At 38.0% G+C, this 20,488-nt stretch overlaps 1 protein-coding gene across 2 annotated transcripts in view; it reads right to left on the minus strand.

The window, feature by feature from the left end:
- The window catches only part of col27a1b (collagen, type XXVII, alpha 1b), a 133,607-nt gene extending 123,630 nt beyond the window's left edge, over positions 1 to 9,977 (minus strand). For both annotated transcript variants that reach the window (XM_067438081.1, XM_067438083.1), the window contains exons 1-2: positions 9,551 to 9,977; positions 6,499 to 6,569 (exon numbers count right to left, since the gene is read on the minus strand). In XM_067438081.1, coding sequence (XP_067294182.1) covers positions 6,499 to 6,569; positions 9,551 to 9,603 — 124 coding nt within the window. In that variant the 5' untranslated portion in view covers positions 9,604 to 9,977. The remainder of the gene's footprint in view (positions 1 to 6,498; positions 6,570 to 9,550) is intronic.
- Between the last annotated feature and the right edge of the window lie 10,511 nt (positions 9,978 to 20,488).

Below are 20,488 nucleotides of genomic sequence, written 5' to 3' on the forward strand. Positions count from 1 at the left end.
TCGATGTTTCATCAATTAATTGCCTGTTTATTAGATAAGAAGCAAACTAAGATCGTCTGGAATGGATTGACGTGCGTAACTGGCCTGTTTCCTCGGCCTTTGAGTAAGGCTGAAAATACAGGCTGGCTCTTTCTGTTTTAATACATTTCTTGAATATATGTCTTAATTACAGTATATATAGCCTGTAGTCCTTATTAGGAGAAAATATATGTCCTTTTAACTATTATCTTGTTATTACGACACAATTGAGTGGAAAATATAATATACAGGCCCTATGTTGCAGCAATGCGTCACCGCAACAGGTGACATGTAAATGCGAAAAAAACGTTTCCATTGCAGTTTTGCGAAAATGTCCTTTTTCGAATTGCCTGAAAAACCAACTCATGAGAGCGTAAAAACTTTTTTGCGACATATGGGAGTTTTTGCGAAATTGTCGCGTTTCCATTGGCCGTATTTTCAGTTCGCAATTTCAATTTGCGCAACTTGAAGGGTAATGGAAACGCGGCTACTGACACCTTGTGGCGTTTGTTTTGACAAGTGAGGCTGCACGCTGCACAGAGCGGGACACTTCAGACAATGACATGGTATGTATAAAGTACACTACAGTACATGTTTTCATATCATTGTAAAGTAATTAATTTGTTGACAAAATGCTGTATGAATTAGTGGAGAACAGCAGTACGTTTGCTGTAGTTAAAGGGGTACTTCAGCGCTGGGAAGATGAATCTGTATTTAAACTCGGTCATTAATGTAGTAGAAATGTGAAATTATTTTGGAATTTGGTGCCTTCTAGACTGAGAAAAGACAGAAAAAGTATTTTTGTCTCATGGGGATGAAAGACAACAATTCCCAGAATGCTTCGCTGCCCTACCAGGCCACTACCAAAGCCACCACTGTTGGATTACTGGATCACTTTCCCACCGCATTCATTTTCATAACATCACTTCAGTTAGAGAACAGAGATTACAATTAAAATCTGAACGCGTGTTCAATATAATGTGATTAAACCGCTGAGCGAGTGTCACAGCACAAACGCTGCAGGAGTCAGAGATTACATTCATCGTGATGAATGAGCTTAATGAGCTCCCGTGATGAGAGCTGAGGTAATCGCGACCGCACTCGTGGCATACACTCACAGTGCGTGTTCAGTCTGGTGTGTTTTCAGTTCATGCCTTTGGAAGCTTAACTTTCATAGGAATTAATCTGAAAAATTGAAACTCACTTTGCTCTGCCGCTCCGTTTACATGAAAGCCCGCGGCTGGCTGAGCTGACTGCTGTCAGTGCGATCTCCCATCCCCCATGTGTGGGTTGAAAACATGGGGAAATAGCTCCCTCTGCTGGCTGTAGTCTTTAGCCTCTGGCCAAAAATTCCTCAGATGACGCAAACATCGTAATTTTTTCCAGAACGCTTTAATGAGAGAATGTTCTGTAGTGGGGTAGGATTGATCTAAAACACTTTTGTCCAAATTTGTTTAAACTTTCTTTATATGTTGTCAATACATAATTAAAATGTAAGTAACTCTGAAAAAGAGAGTATAATAATCAAGTGACTCTAGACTGTTTAATCTGCAATAAACACCACTCATTATTTTCATTCGGGATGAAACAAGTGATTGGCTTGGGCGACTGTCACTCTCTCTCGCTACCATGGCAACCACCGCTCTCGCTACAGAATCTGCCCAAACATGCGCGCACCCCTAGTGTTTTGCAGTCAGCGAAGGCAACAATGCAAAAAGGCAATGCACAATAAGTCTTTGGATAAACAAAGAAAGTTACAATATTATACACTTAGCCATTAGTAGAGATGATAAATACTCAATATGTTTAGCTCAAGTTGTTCGCTGTCGTATTGAATTGCGCAAAATTTAACTTTAGATAACAAAATGCATGTGTAAAAGCTAGTACACCACATCCAGGAAGTTAGCTTTACTAATCAACAATGCTTTCACATCATGGAAACTCTTACATGCAAAACACAGTATATGTTATGAATCATACACGAAATTCATCTTCATCACAGTATAACTGATGTTACTGGGGAAAAAAATGTATCAATGCTCCCCGTTTTCAGCTTTGCCTTATAAATATAACTAGCTCATTACCGAATTAAGCTAAAATAAAATTTACCAGTATCGGTATTCTAGCTTGATATTGAGTACTAAAAGACATCTTATTTGTTCATATTCATACCGATAAAGTCAGATTTTTTATTACATGTGATTCTGACATGATGTCACTACATGCACACCGCTCGTCTCAGGTAAATAATGCGTTTTCCAGCCGAGCGGTCGTCTTAGCGCGTTCATGTATTTTGGGGGCGTGGCTTTGGAAAGAGCCCAGAAGGGAGAAGGTGGAGTGAATGGAAATAATGAGCTGTCTTTAAAACAGTCGTGAGAGGTCTACAGACACTCAAATTGTATACTTTCTATTTTAGAGTACTTACATTTTAATTATGTATTGATATATAAAGAACGTTTTAAAAAAATGTGGGAAAAAATTTTTTTTTAACCAATTCTTACCTACCCTACCTTTAACAGTATAGAACCAGTTGACACAATTGATCTTGGCATATCAGGCTTGCATTGTCATTACATCTAACACTTGTTTTTATGCCTTGCTTTGAACATTGCTTTTGGAAAAATTCTGGTCATTTAAACTTATTTTTGTCACCCAAGTAAAAGAGTTTCTAGCTGGTTATAGTAGTTTGCAGTATTTTTTTTTTTAAATTGTGAAAATGATAGTGTAGTTACAAGGGTTTAAAAACAGCACAAGAAATCATTATATTTTGTACAAGATAGTGAAATCATATGATTTGCTTTGTAGAAAAGCATGGGCAATATACTTATAAAAGTGGTATTAGTTGAAAATGATAGGATAATCAGTTTAGGATTTGGAACTTTAGTTTTTCTTCTTGTACGCTGGTTTGCAGAACAGAACAGCCAATCAGAGTAATCTCCTTACCGACTGCTCAACGGTGATTCAACATTCAGCCGACGGGGTCTGACTAGTGCCAACGCTGTGGAACACTCCACAAAAACTGGGCTGACAGATGCTCATCGACAGCTCAACTCTGGCCGACAACCATCTTGGCCTTCACGGCTCATGTGACTTATACTATACTGGGGTTGGGAGTGGCTTCGGAAAATGGTTTCAGTTTCGGGCTTGAGAAAGAATATTATACAATTGTTCTACACTACAGAGAAATACTAAACCATAATAATGAATATGTAAAATATGAAATAAGCACTCAAGCGCACACGTAAAACTTGCTACAGCACACCAGCAAAAAGTAATGATCATGAATGTGTTTGAAAAAACAGCAAGGATACTGTCTGACCATTTGAACAATTTATTAATAAACTAGTGGCTTTTGAGTCTGCGTTGGCTTAAACGAGGAAATTTGTCAGAATGAAATGTCAGTGGAAAGTGTAATGTCATACCCTATAAATCATACTTTACACTAAAGATATGAGCAACGCCTAAGAAAATTTCCAGAAACTCGCCAAGGTGAAGTTGACCACAACGACTTGTCATCTCCACAATATAGCGGATGTGCATTTAGAGAGAAATGCATGCTAAAGGGTTACTTCACTGATTAGCATTAAGCTTTGTATAATTAGAAACCTAGGATTATTTTTTTTTATTATTTTTTCTTCCTCATGCCCCCCTGAGATGAAAGATTTCTGTATTTTGTGTCTGGGATAAAACCTCCAATGATGTAAAAATTGTCATTCGGCGTCATCTGAAGCTTTTTTTGGGCCAGAGGCTAGACTACCACCAGTAGTAGGAGCTAGTTCCACATTATTTACATCCCACCCATAGGGATTGGGATCTCACTCAGAGAACGTAAAATGCATGCGGCTGCTCGGGCATTCATAACGGAGCGGTGCGGAGCAAAGCGAGTGTTTTCCATTAATTCCTATTAAAGTTAAGCTTCCATGGATTGAAAATGCGCCACATTTCTACTACATAAATGACCCAATTTAAATACACAACACATTCATCTTTCCAGTGGTAAAGTATCCCTTTAAAGGGTTGGTTCACCCAAAAATGAAAATTCTGTCACAAGAATAGTTTTTGTGCTCAAAAAAAAAAAAACCTAAATACAGACATATAGTGATGGCCGATTTCAAAACACTTCTGTTTTTTGTTTTTTTACGCACAAAAACCATTCTTGTCGCTTTATAAAATGATTAAACCCCTGTAGTGAGATGGACTTTGTAATGATGTCTTTAGTACTTTTTATGGGTCTTGAGAGAGAAAATGACATTGTGGCCAATGGCGGCCTTTCTGAGCGATCAGATTTTAACAAAAATATGAACAAAGGTCTTATGGGTGTCAAACAACATGAGGGTGAGTAATTAATGAAAGAGTTTTTATTTTTGGGTGAACTTAACCTTTAGGTTTAGCAATAAGCGCTGTACTAATTTAGTTTCCACACCGCACAAACACTTGAATATGCACCCAATAATAGCGCACATTTATCTAGGTTAATGTTAAAGAGCATATTGCAGGTTAGAGACTCCAGTGAGTCAGTGTTTAGAAAAATAATGTAGGACCTAGACTTTAAAATATACTTGTAAATATGCTAATAAGTCTTTTTGAGCCACTTTTGTGAGAGAATTTTACTTCCGCATCTAAAAATGCACAAACCGGATGTGACATTACAAGAGGGAGTGCGGTGAATTTCAACGATAGGAAAACAATGGATCACAATGACAGTTCGGACGCTGAGGAAATTATAAATGTTTATTCTCTTCACCTGCACAAAACGCCACCATGCAGCTTTTCTAACTTTTTTTTTTTTTTAGGAAACCTGGGGACTCGATGTCCTGATAGGCTGGACACAATAATTTTCCATGACAATGATAAATTGAAATAGAAAAACTACCGAAAATACACTGATTCCTACTGAATACCAACCTATTCTGCACTGATTCAGCGGTCATGTAAAGTGGCTAACATTAGGCTAATACTTGCAGGTATCAAATGATAAGCCATATTTGAGTTCGATGAATGAAAGGCAAGCTCTTTAACAAGGCTGGTCCGTGTGGTAAAATCCAAACGATTTTACCACACGTACCAGCCTTGTTAAAAGATTTGTACATTATGGACTGAATAACTTTGCCACTTCCTTTTTTGTGATTAACTGAATAATATAAATGTGGTGGACTTCCTGTGATGTCATCGTCCAGCTCTGTTCAGTTCCCTTCTCATCCAATAGTGTTAGTTTGTTTAAGTCAGATGATGCATTTGAAATGGGACAGTAAAATGTGTAGATCACTTAACCAGAAAAAAGCTGAAATCTACCATAATTTCAAATGCAACAGGAATTTATGTCAGAATAAAATGTCAGTGGAAAGTGGAATGCCATACACTGGAAATCATACTTTACACAAAAGATAAGAGCAACGGCTGGAGAAGAATTCCAGAAACTCTCCAGCAACGTCTCACAAAAATGACTTGATCATAAGTCATGCGGCGGATACCCGGATAAATCTCCGACAGCAGAGGGGGAATGTGCTATATGGACTGTCTCACATATGGTGAAAACATCAAACATACACTCAAGAACAAAGGCATCTTTCATGACTTCTTTAAAACATGATGGCTGTTGCATTTCATTAATGTCTGACACAGAAGTACCATATGTTGCATGTACATGAATGAGTTAGACTGAATGTGACGGATGATATGAACCTCCCACTACATTAAATCTGGTCAAAGCAGATGTGGGAATTCCAGACACACCTTGAATGAGGACTAAAATGTTTAGGCTACTTGGCTGAAACAAACAAGTACATCTTAACATCATAAAAAGTGCACAATAGTGCTTTATGTCATGAATAGCTAGTGCTGTAATTTCAATCTCTACAAAGCATAATACCTCAATTGAATTGACAGTTACGCATTGCAGGAATAGACCACCAGCATTATTTGTGCAAGAAGTAAATACAGGATCTGTCCAATATTAAAAACCTTTATACATCTAAAGTCAGCAGACTCGGTCAGTGACATCCAATCAGGCACAATGCCATTCAAATGAGGTTGGAAACACAAAACATATAGAATCACAGAAGCAATGGTTTCTGATTTAGAGAGAAATAAACAGACCAGAAATATGTTGTTGATTAAAGGTTATAATAACCATATATCATCTGAATATTGTTAACTCTGGCAAATATGGAGCACACTGCTTCTTAAAAACAAAGTACCTGTAGCCTCTTTCACCTCTGACTCATGGAAAACTCCAATGGGTTGTAACATTAGAGGTCTATTTATCCAAGTCCTGTCAAGTATCCTCAAACTTTATTGCAAGGCAGTGTGAGGTCTTTGGACTTCAATGATCCCATGTGCTCATGTAACGTACAGGGTTATGACACAGATGTCAAGACCATGGTTAAAGTGAACAGAAGCATATTTTGCATGCTGATCAGGCACTAAAATTGTGTTAGAAAATATACAGGTTCTGAAAACCTATGAATGAAAATCGCTTACCTGCAGACTGTGCTTGTGCAAGCCTCAGACAGCATGTACAGTAAAGAACCATGCAGAGAAAGACAGCTCTCCTGTTAAAAATATATAAATTACAGTTACAAACTGACCAAATCAGACATTTAATTGACAATGATTTGTGATTTTGCAATGTCTCCTGGCAAAACCACATTACTATAAACCGTAGATACAACTTAGTAGCATGAATTTATCTGCCAATCTTATTTTTATGCCGTCTCCAGTTTTGAACCACTGAAGAACCCCAGACAATGAATAAAAAGACAGGTATATTACACCGTTCAAGTGTTTTTTGTTTTTGTTTTGTTGTTGTCGTGATCACCAAGGCTGCATATATTCGACCAAAATACAGTAAAAACAGCTATACTGTGAAATATCATTAAAATTTAAATAACTGTTTTCGATTTTAGTATGTTTCATGTAATGTCTTCCAGTTATTGCAAAGCTGAATTTTCAGCATCATTACTCCAGTTTTAGAGTCAGGCGACCCTTCAGAAATCTTTCTAATATGCTGATTTGTCGCTCAAGAAACATTTCTTATTATTAGAAAGTAGAATAGAATAATAGTAGAATTATTAATGTGTGTGTGTGAGTGTGTGTGTGTGTGTGTACTTGTTTATATTACATTGTGGGGACCAAATTTCCCCACAATGCAATATAAACCTGAGATCACATTGTGGGGACCAGCCAGCGGTCTCCACAATGTGAATGGATTCATAAACATACTAAATTATGTTTTGTTCTTTTGTTTTTTAAATGTAAAAATGCAGAATGTTTCCTGTGATTGGGTAGGTTTAGGGACAGGGGCAGTATGGGGCATAGAATGTACAGTTTGTACAGTGTAAAATCCATTACACCTATGGAAATTCCCCACAATTCACAAAAACCTAACATTTTGTAACATTACAAATGTATGTGTGGTCACATTTCCAATTTAATGCATCAGTGCTGAATAAAATATTATTTTCTTTATAAAGAAAATCTCACTGACCACCAAACATTTGAACGGTAATGTAGCCTATAGAGTTTAATAAAGTCCAAACATTTAATTCCCACATGCATAATGACTAGAAATCTGTTTTCAAAGCTTATGTTATTTGTCCAATCTCTTGAATGACGAGAGACAAGCACTGGTCCAACTGTAGTGTGTTGCAACACTGAGACAACAACTTTTAAAAGGCAGGAAAGGTCTAACTAAAGACCCAAAAATCCTTTGCCACTGGTCTTTTTTCTCTCAGCTACCGAAAGAAAACAAAGCATTGGGATCACATTGTTCCATTCTACACTAAAGCATCACCACATTCATCTAAATTATCAGTCTAGTCAGTGTCCAAAAGCAGCGCTCCATCTGCCTGTAGACCCAGTAACACTTGGCAGCAGTAGCAGCCTTTACTGTAAAGCCCAAACAGCTGTTTCTGCTCAGTATAGGCAGTCAAAGCTTATCATCTGCCTGGATACCAAAAAATTGCGATGCTCCATATAGAAAGTGAGTGTTTCCTCTCAATATGCCACGGCAGTGAAATTCTGAGAGCTTCATTCTAAGAGCTCTTAAATCAATCAAATGAGTTAATACACTGAAAAAGTGCAATGAATTATGGTCAATATCAAGAACTTAAGTCTTAACCTATCAAGACCCCATTTATTTACATTATGTCAGATCCAATGTTAGTTAATTGTTAAATTATTACATTTTATCTATCACCCCTGATACATGAAAGAAGAAAAACATTTGCACTAGGTGTTTTAGGTGGTCATGCAGTTTCTCTAAAATTCTAATGGATACCCTAAGAAATGGATTGACAAGTGCAGATTTCTTCTATAGAGTCCTTATATTGAGGTATTTATTTGCTCTATATGTAACAGAATGGTTGGTTTTTCTATTACAATAAGCAACGTTCTACATGACAACTCAAGACTCTCCGGTTTTCAATTATATATTCTTTTTCTGCCCCCATGTGCTGACACTGTGAATGTGGGAATACCATTCGTAAATAGATATTGTAGTTTTACTTAAGTCAGCATTTTCTGTCACAAAAACTAAACACTTGGACCCCCCCCCCCCCCCCCCAACGGACAATGATACAGTTCAGAGAGTGCAGAGAGAGAGAGAGAGAGAGAGAGAAAGAGAGAGAGAGAGAGAGAGAGAGAGAGAGAGAGAGAGAGAGAGAGAGAGAGAGAGAGAGAGAGAGAGAGAGAGAGAGAGAGAGAGAGAGAGAGAGAGAGAGAGAGAGAGAGAGAGAGAGAGAGAGTGTGTTTTCAACCCTAATAAAGTTTACTATAACGGAAATAATATAACAAATGCAATTAAGATATGGAACTGATCACTCTATGCCAATTACGCCAATAAGCAAACTTAGAGAAATGCCAAACATAGATCTGGAGGGGGGAAAACACAACCAAAACGCAATCAATCAATAAACTAAATATGCATCTATAATTTATGGATGATTATACCCATTATATAAGTTTGTATTAGTTTATATATCTCAACATTTAGTTAGATATTGTTGCTTAAAAATAAAGAAAAAATAGTTTCCCTAATGGAAAAATGTTACGCAATTTTGATTCTCAAGCAAAACGAACTTGTTTGATTTTATATATTTTACTGGATAACGATAAAATTCTAAGTAAATAATAATCTTAAAAATAGCTGAACAGGACTGGTCATACATCCAGGCACTAAAAAATAAGTAAATAATTCCTAAACTCAACCTAAGTCACTGGTTACACATACATGCATAAGTCAATTAAATAATTAAATCAGTCAAATATAAGTTAATCTAAAAAAAAGAAGGTATATTTTTGCACAGAAAATTGTGGATGAATGCTGTTCAACAAGGTTTAACAAGTTTTATGTGTCCCATTCATTCATCAAGTTTCCCCAAACTCTAGAATGGACATCATAACGGACCTCCCTTCGCGAACTCATTCTTCCTTATGTAACCGAGCTGACAGCCAGCAGGCTAATTTATGACCCATTTAACGTTTGTGTGAAATCTATCTTTCTTTTGTCATGATGTGAGAGCGCTGTACTCACCCCCCGACTCCAGCTGCTTTGAGTCTGGAGTTCGGGGCATTGTCCGGCTCCATCGCGCTTACTTCATTCTTTCTCGGGAGTGTTTGCTGCAGTCAAGACATGACAAGAGTTGCTGAATTACTTCCATATCACAACGTCCCTTAATAACTGCTGAAGGTCTTAATGGACACCACTGCAGTACAATACTACATGCCGTAGTCTTTCCCAAGTCCCAAATGTAATACTTTCCAAAGAAAGGAACCTGCAAGGCGCAATGCCGACTTCTCCATCTGACAGCGGTAGATCCGATGATGCTGAAAACTGGAAAGTTAAGTCCAAAGAGGCACAGACATCGTTTGCTGAGGTGAAGTACAAGCGCTTAGTCAAGTCGCCGAATAAATCTCAGTACTTAGTAGGCATGCTGAAGATTTGAGACACTGGAAGCATATTTCCCTCTGTCGCCCTCAACTGTCTTCTGAGGAAGAAACACTAAGCTCTGGAAACTAGAAAGGATTGAATGGAAGGTGTGTCTTTCCAAACCGTTGCGTTTATTTTTGCTTTCGTCGACAAAAAAATAAAATAAAATAATGAAGCTTATACTCCTGGGACCCACAAATAAACTTTTGTCCATTTTATATTTTAGTGTATTTCTCGCACATGTCATAAGTCTGTATGTTTTGTAAAGAACACATTCAGGGCTTTTCAGAGATACCAAATATTTGGAGGGTTCACCAGGAAAACAACAACTTATTGGTCTTTTTTAAAACGGCTGACATTAATGTTTAGCATTCTTATGGAAACATGATATTTTAAAATAAATAATAATATAGGCTAATATAATTTAAATAGGATTCATTTTCAAATTGTTTGTGATAAATAAACATCTCAGGAACATGTTGCCAACTATTACTCCCATTATTACACTTCTTTTTTAATTATATGTTGCATCACATTAGTATGCAAATTAGATGCAGTGAATAGATACATTGTATTGAATGGGAAAATCCAAGTATGGCCATTTTTACCCATATTGCATAAAGTAAAATGGTACGTCAGTGCATTTCGTTGTATCATAACATAGTTATGTTTTATTATTATTTTTTTCTTTAATTGATTAGTGAATTAAAAAATAAATCTTATTGTTTTTTGCTTATACATGTAAACTGTCCTGGTGTCAACTACAGAGGACATATAACGACATATCATTTTTCAAAAAAAAAAAAATTCTCCATTTGTTTCTTATGCTCTAAACAATGTAATGATATGAAAAAAATACTCATTCAAAAAAAAAAAATGTTTTTGTTTTCTGGGTCCCAGGAGGATATAAGGGACCCAGTTTTATCTATCACCCCTGGTGATAGGGACCCATGTTAAATTCAAATACTATGGTAATTTATCACAGATGTGGATCATTAATTCTCCTTCTCCTTCAACTGTTCTTGTGAAACTCTATCTTTAGGTGTTATTTAACTTTCAAACTTTTTTTTGAATGGTCTCATGAATAATTGTAATCACAGTTATAATAGACTAATTATAATACACCTTTAGTAAGTATAATGTATTAAAACATTACAAAAAAACTATTTCCGATGTAACAAGTATTATTTGAATATTATAATGAATTTTAAGTGTAGTTACAATTATTCATGAAAATATATAATGCATTATAATGTACATTATGAATACCTTTATAATGCATGATACATAAATGCTTTAAGGAAAGTTTCCGAAATCTCATTTAAACATATACACAGATTTATCTAAGTCTTTATTAACAGAATAAAATAAATAAAAAATAGAAGTATAAATTGTGCTTTCTGTAATAACCGTCATGAACCAAATTTATTTGGAAATGTACAAAAAAAAAAAAATCAAATTTTTTTTTTTACAAAGTTTTACAAACTTTGCTCAATACTTTGTTGAAACTCCTTTGGTACCAATTAAAGGGTTAGTTCACCCAAAAATGAAAATTATTTAATGAATTACTCACCCTCATGTCGTTGGACACCCGTAAGACCTTCGTTCACCTTCGGAACACAAATGAAGATATTTTTGTTGAAAGCTGATGACTGAGAAATGCTTCAGAAAGGCCTCCATTGGCATTCAGTACATTCCCACTGACCAACTCACAAGACCCATAAAAGGCACTAAAGACGTCTTTACAAAGTCCATCTCACTAAAGGGGCTGTACAATAATGTTACAATGCATCGAAAATAGTTATTGTGCGCATAAAAATCAAAATAACGACTTTATCCACTAAGTTATTGACGTGAACTCGAAGCATGTGTGAGAATATGACGCAGCTCCACCGCTCAATACATGACCTGGAAGAGGAGGAGCGCAGCTATCGCGTGAGTTCACGTCCAAGACCTACACGGAAGACAATATATTGGCGGTTAAAGTTTTTTTTGCGCACAAAAACTATTCTCATCACTTTGTAAAATTATTGTACAGCCACTGTAGTGAGATGGTCTTTGTATCGAAGTCTTTAGTGCCTTGTATGGGTCTTGTGAGTGGGAATGTACTGAATGCCAATGGAGGCCTTTTTGAAGCATTTCTCAGTCACCAGCTTTTAACAAAAATATCTTCATTTGTGTTCTGAAGATGAATGAAGGTGTTACGGGTGTCCAACGGCATGAGGGTGAGTAATTAATGAGATAATTTTCATTTTTGGGTGAACTAACCCTTTAAAGCCTCAAGTCTTTTTGAGTATGGGTCTTGGAGAACCTATTTTTTTGCAGTTTCACCCCATTTATTTTTGCAGGACCTCTCAAGCTCCATCAGGTTGGATAGGGAGTGTTGGTGCATAGCCATTTTCAGATCTCTTCAGACATGTTCAATCGGGTTTAAGTCTTGGCTCTGTCTGTACCACTCAAGGACATTCACTGAGTTGTCCACTAATTTGTTATCTTGGCTGTGGGTCGTTGTCCTGTTGGAAGATTAATCTTTGCCCCAATCTGAGGTCCATATAATGGTATTAGCCAGTTGATGAGCGGTGCCTGGTTTCCTCGAAACATGATGCTTGCATGCAACATGATTCAGGACAAAGAGTTCAATCTTTGTTTCATCAGAGCAGAGAATGTGGTTTCTACCCATTTGTGTATTGTATGATATAAAACACAGGATATAACAACAGATACAATTGCAGGCACAATTTATTCAAAAAGTACAAATATTCCAAGTGTTTTGAGGACAAACGATTGATTTGTGTGAAGAAAAGACCCAAAGACACTCAGCTTCCCCATCCGAGTTGGGAGTGAGAACGTGTTGGTAACAGTGTGAGAATATTTTTTTCTGCACAAAAATTGAGTCTTTGATGACTAAATAAGTGCAATTTGCCTTTATTCCACAGGGGGCAAGGTATGTTATACAATGAAGTGACATTTCACTCATAGTTACCGCAAGGCAGAAAACAAAAGAATAGGAAGTATTATCAGCAAAACTTGAAATGGCCCATTGATTTACTGCTGAACAAGTACTGAACACAATCAAATATTAGTGTCACTTGATGGTGGATCTGGTGAAGTAGCTGTCAGTGATCAAAATATTGATTGTAAAGATATTGTTTTGAGAATATTAGCTAATTTGAAATCACAAATATGAGCCAGAGGCTGAATGTACTAAGGAAATGAGCTCTAATGAGGACAATGATGGTGGTAAAAAACATTTACTCAAACTAAACCCTTCCAGCTTCCAAAAGGTAACAAAATTAAAAAATTTGTGTTACTCTAATATCAGGAGAGTTTTGTATTATTGTGATACCTAAATACTCTGCATTATTAAAACAGATCCATCTGTTTTAGATATAGACCCTGGTTGCTAAAGACCAGAATATGTAGTATTGACTCATTTTATGTTATTTTTATACCTTGTACACTTTATACATGTGTATATTTTGTACACTTTTATATTATCATGCCCACCCTCCCTTTTCTGTATTTTTGTATAATTAATTTGAATCACCTCAAAGATTATCAGGAACACCATATACTAATACTGTGTTTGACCCCCTTTCGCCTTCAAAACTGCCTTAATTCTACGTGGCATTGATTCAACAAGGTGCTGAAAGCATTCTTTAGAAATGTTGGCCAATATTGATATGATAGCTTCTTGCAGTTGATGGAGATTTGTGGGATGCACATCCAGGGCACGAAGCTTCCGTTCCACCACATCCCAAAGATGCTCTATTGGGTTGAGATCTGGTGACTGTGGGGGCCATTTTAGTACAGTGAACTCATTGTCATGTTCAAGAAACCAATTTGAAATGATTCGAGCTTTGTGACATGGTGCATTATCCTGCTTGAAGTAGCCATCAGAGGATGGGTACATGGTGGTCATAAATGGACGGACATCATCAGTAACAATGCTCAGGTAGGCCATGGCATTTAAACGATGCCCAATTGGCACTAAGGGGCCTAAAGTGTGCCAAGAAAACATCCCCACACCATTACACCACCACCAGCAGCCTGCACAGTGGTAACAAGGCATGATGGATCCATGCTCTCATTCTGTTTACGCCAAATTCTGACTCTACCATCTGAATGACACAACAGAAATCGAGACTAGTCAGACCAGGCAACATTTTTCCAGTCTTCAACTCTCCAATTTTGGTGAGCTTGTGCAAAGTGTAGCTTCTTTTTCCTATTTGTAGTGGAGATGAGTGGTACCTGGTGGGGTCTTCTGCTGTTGTAGCCCATCCGCTTAAATGTTGTGCGTGTTGTGGCTTCACAAATGCTTTGCTACATACCTTGGTTGTAACGAGTGGTTATTTCAGTCAAAGTTGCTCTTCTATCAGCTTGAATCAGTCAGCCCATTCTTCTCTGACCTCTAGCATCAAGAAGGCATTTTTTGATAGTCCCACAGGACTACAGGACAGGAATGTTGCCTGGTCTGATGAGTCTCGATTCTTGTTGAGACATTCGTAATAATATTTCACAATATTACTGTTTCCCCCCCCCCCTGTATTTTAACAAATTAAGAGACTTTAAATGAGAGATTAAAACTAGAAATGTTTCCCAACTTTTAACAGGTATATATAAACTGGAATTTGGAGATCATTGGCAATATAACTCCGCCTTGGGTTTTCCACCTTGGTCTTTAATGTCATAGTCTTGCTCAGTTCTGTGTCTAAATTTAGTGTGCTGGTGCCATCCCCTGCTGTGAAATTCCTTATTCCTAAATAAAGTGCTCATTGAGCGGTTTGTTCAGTCCAAACACGTGACAGTATCCAGTGTTGTTCCAACATAGCAGACATTCAGTCCAGGGTGTACAGAGAACCTTCTAGCACTGTCCCAACATAAGAAAGGTACACAGTGTGTGAAAACTTCTTCAAGGTGGTGAAAACATCTGACCCAAGCTAGTTGTCGGCTCACCATGCATCTTAGTAAAGGCTGTGAGTCAAAACTCAAAAGTCCAATACAACAAATGTGTGTGTGTGTGTTCCCAAGCAGGGGAGTTGCATGTTCTTTTTATACTGACAATAACTACACTTTTAATAATGACGTTGTGAAATAAACCTTACAAAGTGTTACGGAAGTACACACAGAACACACAAAATAGTTATGCAAGGAGTTTGACAACAACAAAAACTGAAGAATCATGGATGTTAAGTAAGTAGGTTGAAGATACTTAGGCCCTGTCCACACGAACACAGTTTTTTTTTTTTTTTTTTTTTAAACACAGCTTTTTCTACTCGGTTTGGCTGTTCATTCCCCCACACAAACGCAGTATCCAGTTATGAAAGTTTTAGAAACTCCGGAAACAGCATTGTCATGTAGATGGTAAAACCGGAGATTTCGGCCTGTGAAGTCGAAGTGTTTGCTGTTCTCGCCTTTGTTTGACCAAAGTAAAGGAACTTGTAGAAGGGTTTCAGTGAGCCCATGGCATCCCTTAGTGCATTGGTGCCGTTGCTGGGACCTATGTGTAAATCAGAAGCCAATCATAGCGTGGTTTTGCCTTTTCATATGGACAGAGAATTTTTCTTTTAAACGTGCTTGTGTGGACGCGATTGTTTTTTTAAACGGAGGAGGAAAAATGTATTATACGAATACCCGTGTATGTGTGGACTGGGCCTTAAAATGTTTTGATGATGTTTGCCTTTCAGATCCAGGAGATCATGGATGGTGATGGAGACAGACACACAGAGATGCTGGAGACTTAACAATGGGAGACGCTGGAGAGAACACGGAATGAATCACAGGAGGTAGGTCTAGGAGAAATCACTGGAGAACAGACTTGGAAGGAGTCAAGGAAAGAGTCCACTACGTGTAAATGAGACTGGAAGAAGTGATTGAAGTGAGATGTGTTTGTAGGTGCTGTGATGATGGTGAAGACGAGTTGTAATGATGTGCAAGTGTGTGTGATTATCCAGGAGAGGTGATGATGAAGTCAATGCAGGTGAGAGCCAGGGAGGATGATGGGAGATGTTGTGGTAGTGTAGGATCTGTGACAGTGCTCTCCCCTCCCAGTAGCCATGTCCAGTAGATTGAGAAACCAGGGAGGGTGGGCGTCCTGGAGTCTTGAGAGAAAGGTGAGCAGTGTGGGGCAGGCAGGTTATGAAGCCTCCAGGACGGTATCAGTACTACAGGCGACCACGGAGGTGCCAGAAGCTCAGGAGAGCATGGGGAGAGCCTCATATGAAGGATGAGCAGTTTATCAGGAGTGGACCACCTGAGTGGAATGGCATAGAGAACATATTGCTCTAATGTGCAGTTATTTGTGTTCCATGGCATCTGCGAAAATAATGGTTGGTCCAAACCTTCATGCAACAGAGTCATAAGCTCTACATCAACCAAAAACACAGCTGACGGAAGCTCCAATAATGTTTCAACGTAGGCTTCAAAGTAGAAAATGTATTTATTGTTATTTTACTGTGAGATTTTTGCCTCACCTCCTACCACTGCTATACCCCTTCTAGCCAGAACTCTTCTTCTCCGTCTTTAGTGTATTTCTGTGGCAGAATAAAGGCTGCAACATACTCCGCAAGAACAGAGAAAAAAGTTCTCGCAGCCCTGGTTTGGAGTTTTTGCAGCTTGTTCTCGAGACATCGTCTGAGCAGAACTTTTTTCTTGCGTGTGTCCGAGAACTTTTGTATGATTGGTCAGACATTTAAAGTGGGCGTGATTAATGGGGAGAAACGCAGATGATCGGCACCTGCTTTTCTCATGAAGTATGAATGTACTGGCCAGAACAAACTTGATTGTTGTTCTTGCCACCTCGAGAAAACGAACACATTTCTTTTTTTCTTTTTTTTACATTTCAAGCCCCTTTAAAGGTTCTTTAAATGCCAAAGAACTACTGTGGGTGTCGTTTAGTACCATTATTGAGGAAGAAATAAAATGTGATGGCACCTCTTATGGGATCTACATAGCACCATTTGACAAAGACTGTAGAGCACCTCTAAAGATATGGTGCTATTTGGCACCAAAACTGGTTCCCCTATGATTACAAGCCAATAACCACTTTTACTGCAAAATAGCACCAATTTTATTGGAGTGTATGTCCACAAAAACTTTGCATGGACCCTTGCTTTGGTGTTGCCTCCCCTCATAGTCCTCATCCCACCATATAAACAATTTTCTAGATCTGCCCATGATATGCAAATACTGAAATTAGTTATTTATTTCACAGCTCCTTGCTCACACAGGAAGGACACATTTACACAAAAACATTTGGCAGGGCAATTCAAATTTGAACCACTGACCTGACCTGACCTGTAGAACAAATCCTTAGCATCGAGCTTTAATGAGCATGCTTGAGGCACAGTAAACGTGTCAACCCATTGTGAAGCGTGATGTAAGCAAATTGTGAAAATGCTGTTATTTATGCACAAGCCTTACAACAAGCTCATATCACACTTCTCAACATGCTGATGCATCACTTAATGAAGCTTACGTGAACATGAATAATGACGTTAATAAATGATGAGAGAATTGTAATTTTTGGGTGGAGTGTCCATTTAAGAATTGTCTGGTGTTTAGCATAAATGATGCTTCCTTTGAGCAAAACATGGCCATAAAATCACACCATCTAATGTTACAGTACTGTAGATGACATTCTTATAGTGGCGTATATACTTTCTTTATACTCCAGATATAAGAAGACCAGCTGTATATCCTTAAAAAAAGAAGTTACATTTTGACAAATCAATCCATAGGGTCTTGGGCATCATACAGGTTCATTCTCAATATTGAGTCAATAGAAAAGACAGCAATAAGTTCCTCAATAAATATACTGGATATCATACTGATCCCAACTGGATTTAAGAAGATTACCTTCTGTATTCACATAATCCTCTAGTTTTAGTTGCCCACGACCAAGCACTGTGTATCAGCAAGGCATTCATCTGAGTGTTTCATCTTGTTGCAGACTACTTCCTGGCTTGTTTGGACATCAGTTAAGACTTGCCATTTACCATGACTCAAACAACAAGTTTCTTGTTTGGATTTGGCTGCCGTGATAAGCAGTTCACCACATACCTTGACTCTTGTCTCAGAACTCTTGTGAAACCACTTTCTGTAGTCAGTAGATTGGCCAGTGCATTTAGAACTTACTAAGAGTGGAAATGCTGAAAAGTAGTAGTTAGATTATGCTGCTTCATGCCATTCACAGAAGATTTTGACAGAATGTTGATTGTCAAATAGTGCATAATTTTGTGCATTTAGAGGTCAAAAAACTAAAATTTAAAATGTGAGCCTGTGGAAACAATCTTGCATGCAGTGCTGTAGACTCTTTAATTTGAAAAGGTTTTATTGAACCCTTTCTAATCTTCTCACCATTTCATTCATTTCTGAAATGTAGCTCTACTTTAGTGAATACATGGGAGTTCATGATCGAAGTACTGGTGTCTGATTCATAAATTAATCATTCTTTTGTGTCAGATCTTTTCAATGAATCATCAAGAGAGAAAAAAATCTTAAATTTGAAAAAGGTTCTTAAATTGAACTCGGTGGTCTATTTGCAAAGGTTAACAGCTCACTGGAGAAGATGAGCATTAGTGCATAAATAAACTTAATTAACCAGGTGGTTCTGAGCAAATATGAGAAGAGACGTGTTGTTCCACCTGGTGAGCAGCGGTGTCTTAAGGTTGCTTTATGATGAATATGAATGAACTGACCTTAGCCAATGCTAGAGAAACCTACCATTCTTTTACCATTTGAAGGCCTTGGATAAATTTTATTGGGAACATCCTTGTGCATTTGAAGCTAATGGCTTACACTGTAGAACAGTGGAGTCAAAAAACTTAAGGCTTTGCATTTCTGAACAACTTTTCCCCCTCATCTGTTCTGGAATATATTGGTATTGTGTTGACGACTTGTCTCATACATAAAAGGTTCAATATATGTGCAAACTTAACTCAACAGGACGTGTTGCAATCAAACCTGGCTGTGTTAATCTCCTTAATCCAATTACAAACTTTAATCTGCCTGGTTGTAATGCAGGGCGGTTGAAGAAATGATAGAGAGCAGGATCCAAATACAGTTAGATGACATGTATTAAGAAACCATACCATACTAAAACATAATCCTGGAACATGTGATGAAGTCAAAAACTAAAAATCCACAGAGGAAAATAGTAAATCCAGACAAAGTAAGATAAGCAAAAATAAAATGAACAAGCACACAACACAACCATAACAAACAACACCAGACCAGGAACATGAGAAACACTGGTATTTGAATACACAGGTTAGCAAGGGGTCGAGGAGGAACAGGTAAGTGAGTTACGGGAACTATAGATTTGCTACAAGGGTAGAAACTAAGGATTGTTTACACGGCAACAATGTAAAAAAAAAATCCTTGTTCTCACAAATGACTAAAAAGGCTGTATTATGCATGCCAGGCCAGTAATACCTTTGTCAAGAAACACCCCACAAACACATAATACAAATGCGTGAATATGAATACACATGCACATGACTTCAACATTTTCACAGATTTGCGTTTTTTTGTTGTTTACATGGAGATAGTAAAGGCACCAATGTAATACAGTTCGAGGAGGAAGGAAGGAAGAGGACAAAGGGGTCGGCTTTAGACTGCTGACGTCTTTTTATTTAAACTCAAACAACAACGTGCACACTTCAGTGTGACTCTTTTCTTCATTCACTCGATAGCTGTGTCCCAAAGTGAAGTGCACGCACTTCGAAGGCCGCATTTGAAGTGCGATTACGTCATACCTGCACTACGAAGACTGTCCCAATGTGAAGGCTGCACCCTCTGAAGGCCGCATTTGAAGTGCGATTACGTCACAGCGGCACTACGTAGGCTGTCCCAAAGGGAGAGCTGCACCTCTGAAGGCCGCATTTGAAGTTCGATTGCGTCACAGCGGTGCGACGAAGGCTGCCGCAATTTATGAGCGACTTCAAAATGCGCCCTTCGGTTCTCAGGCAAAGGAAGGGTACAGCAGATGGGACCTTCCCATAACTTCGCAGCCTTCCCTATCCCAGAATTCATAGCACACTGGTGACTACAGGACTGGTCCGCATTCCCGCGGCACTCGATCAGATTCCAGTTAAAGACGGTAGCGGTCGGTAACTCAAGTGTAGCCTGGGTACTATTGAACACAACAGCGCAAGCGCTAGAAGTAAATAAAACGTCCAACGTTAGTGCATTCACACAGTTCCCAGTTCCCTGCCCTGAGCAAGATGAACTTTAATTTCCCCAATTTTTAAATGCTATTTATTTCTCAACCATTATCTCAAGAAGAGGAATCAGTCCATTATCACCCTTTTCGCTGTTTCTTTTTTTCCCATACACTTTCTTTAAATAGCCTTCAAAATATAATCTGCGCGGCGCTGTATTTTCGTCCTGCTCCCGCTATTCCGCACCGCACCATTCCGCTCGCGCAAAATTCACTGCTCACCCGCAATAAATTATTTTATTCCCGACCCGACTGATCCAGCTAAATTTAGATTTTGTTTCCAGAATCTATCTTTTAAATTTCCCTTACAGAAAGAGAGA

The sequence above is a fragment of the Pseudorasbora parva genome, chromosome 3 (genome assembly GCF_024679245.1).
Source record: "Pseudorasbora parva isolate DD20220531a chromosome 3, ASM2467924v1, whole genome shotgun sequence".
NCBI classification, from domain to species: Eukaryota; Metazoa; Chordata; class Actinopteri; order Cypriniformes; family Gobionidae; genus Pseudorasbora; species Pseudorasbora parva.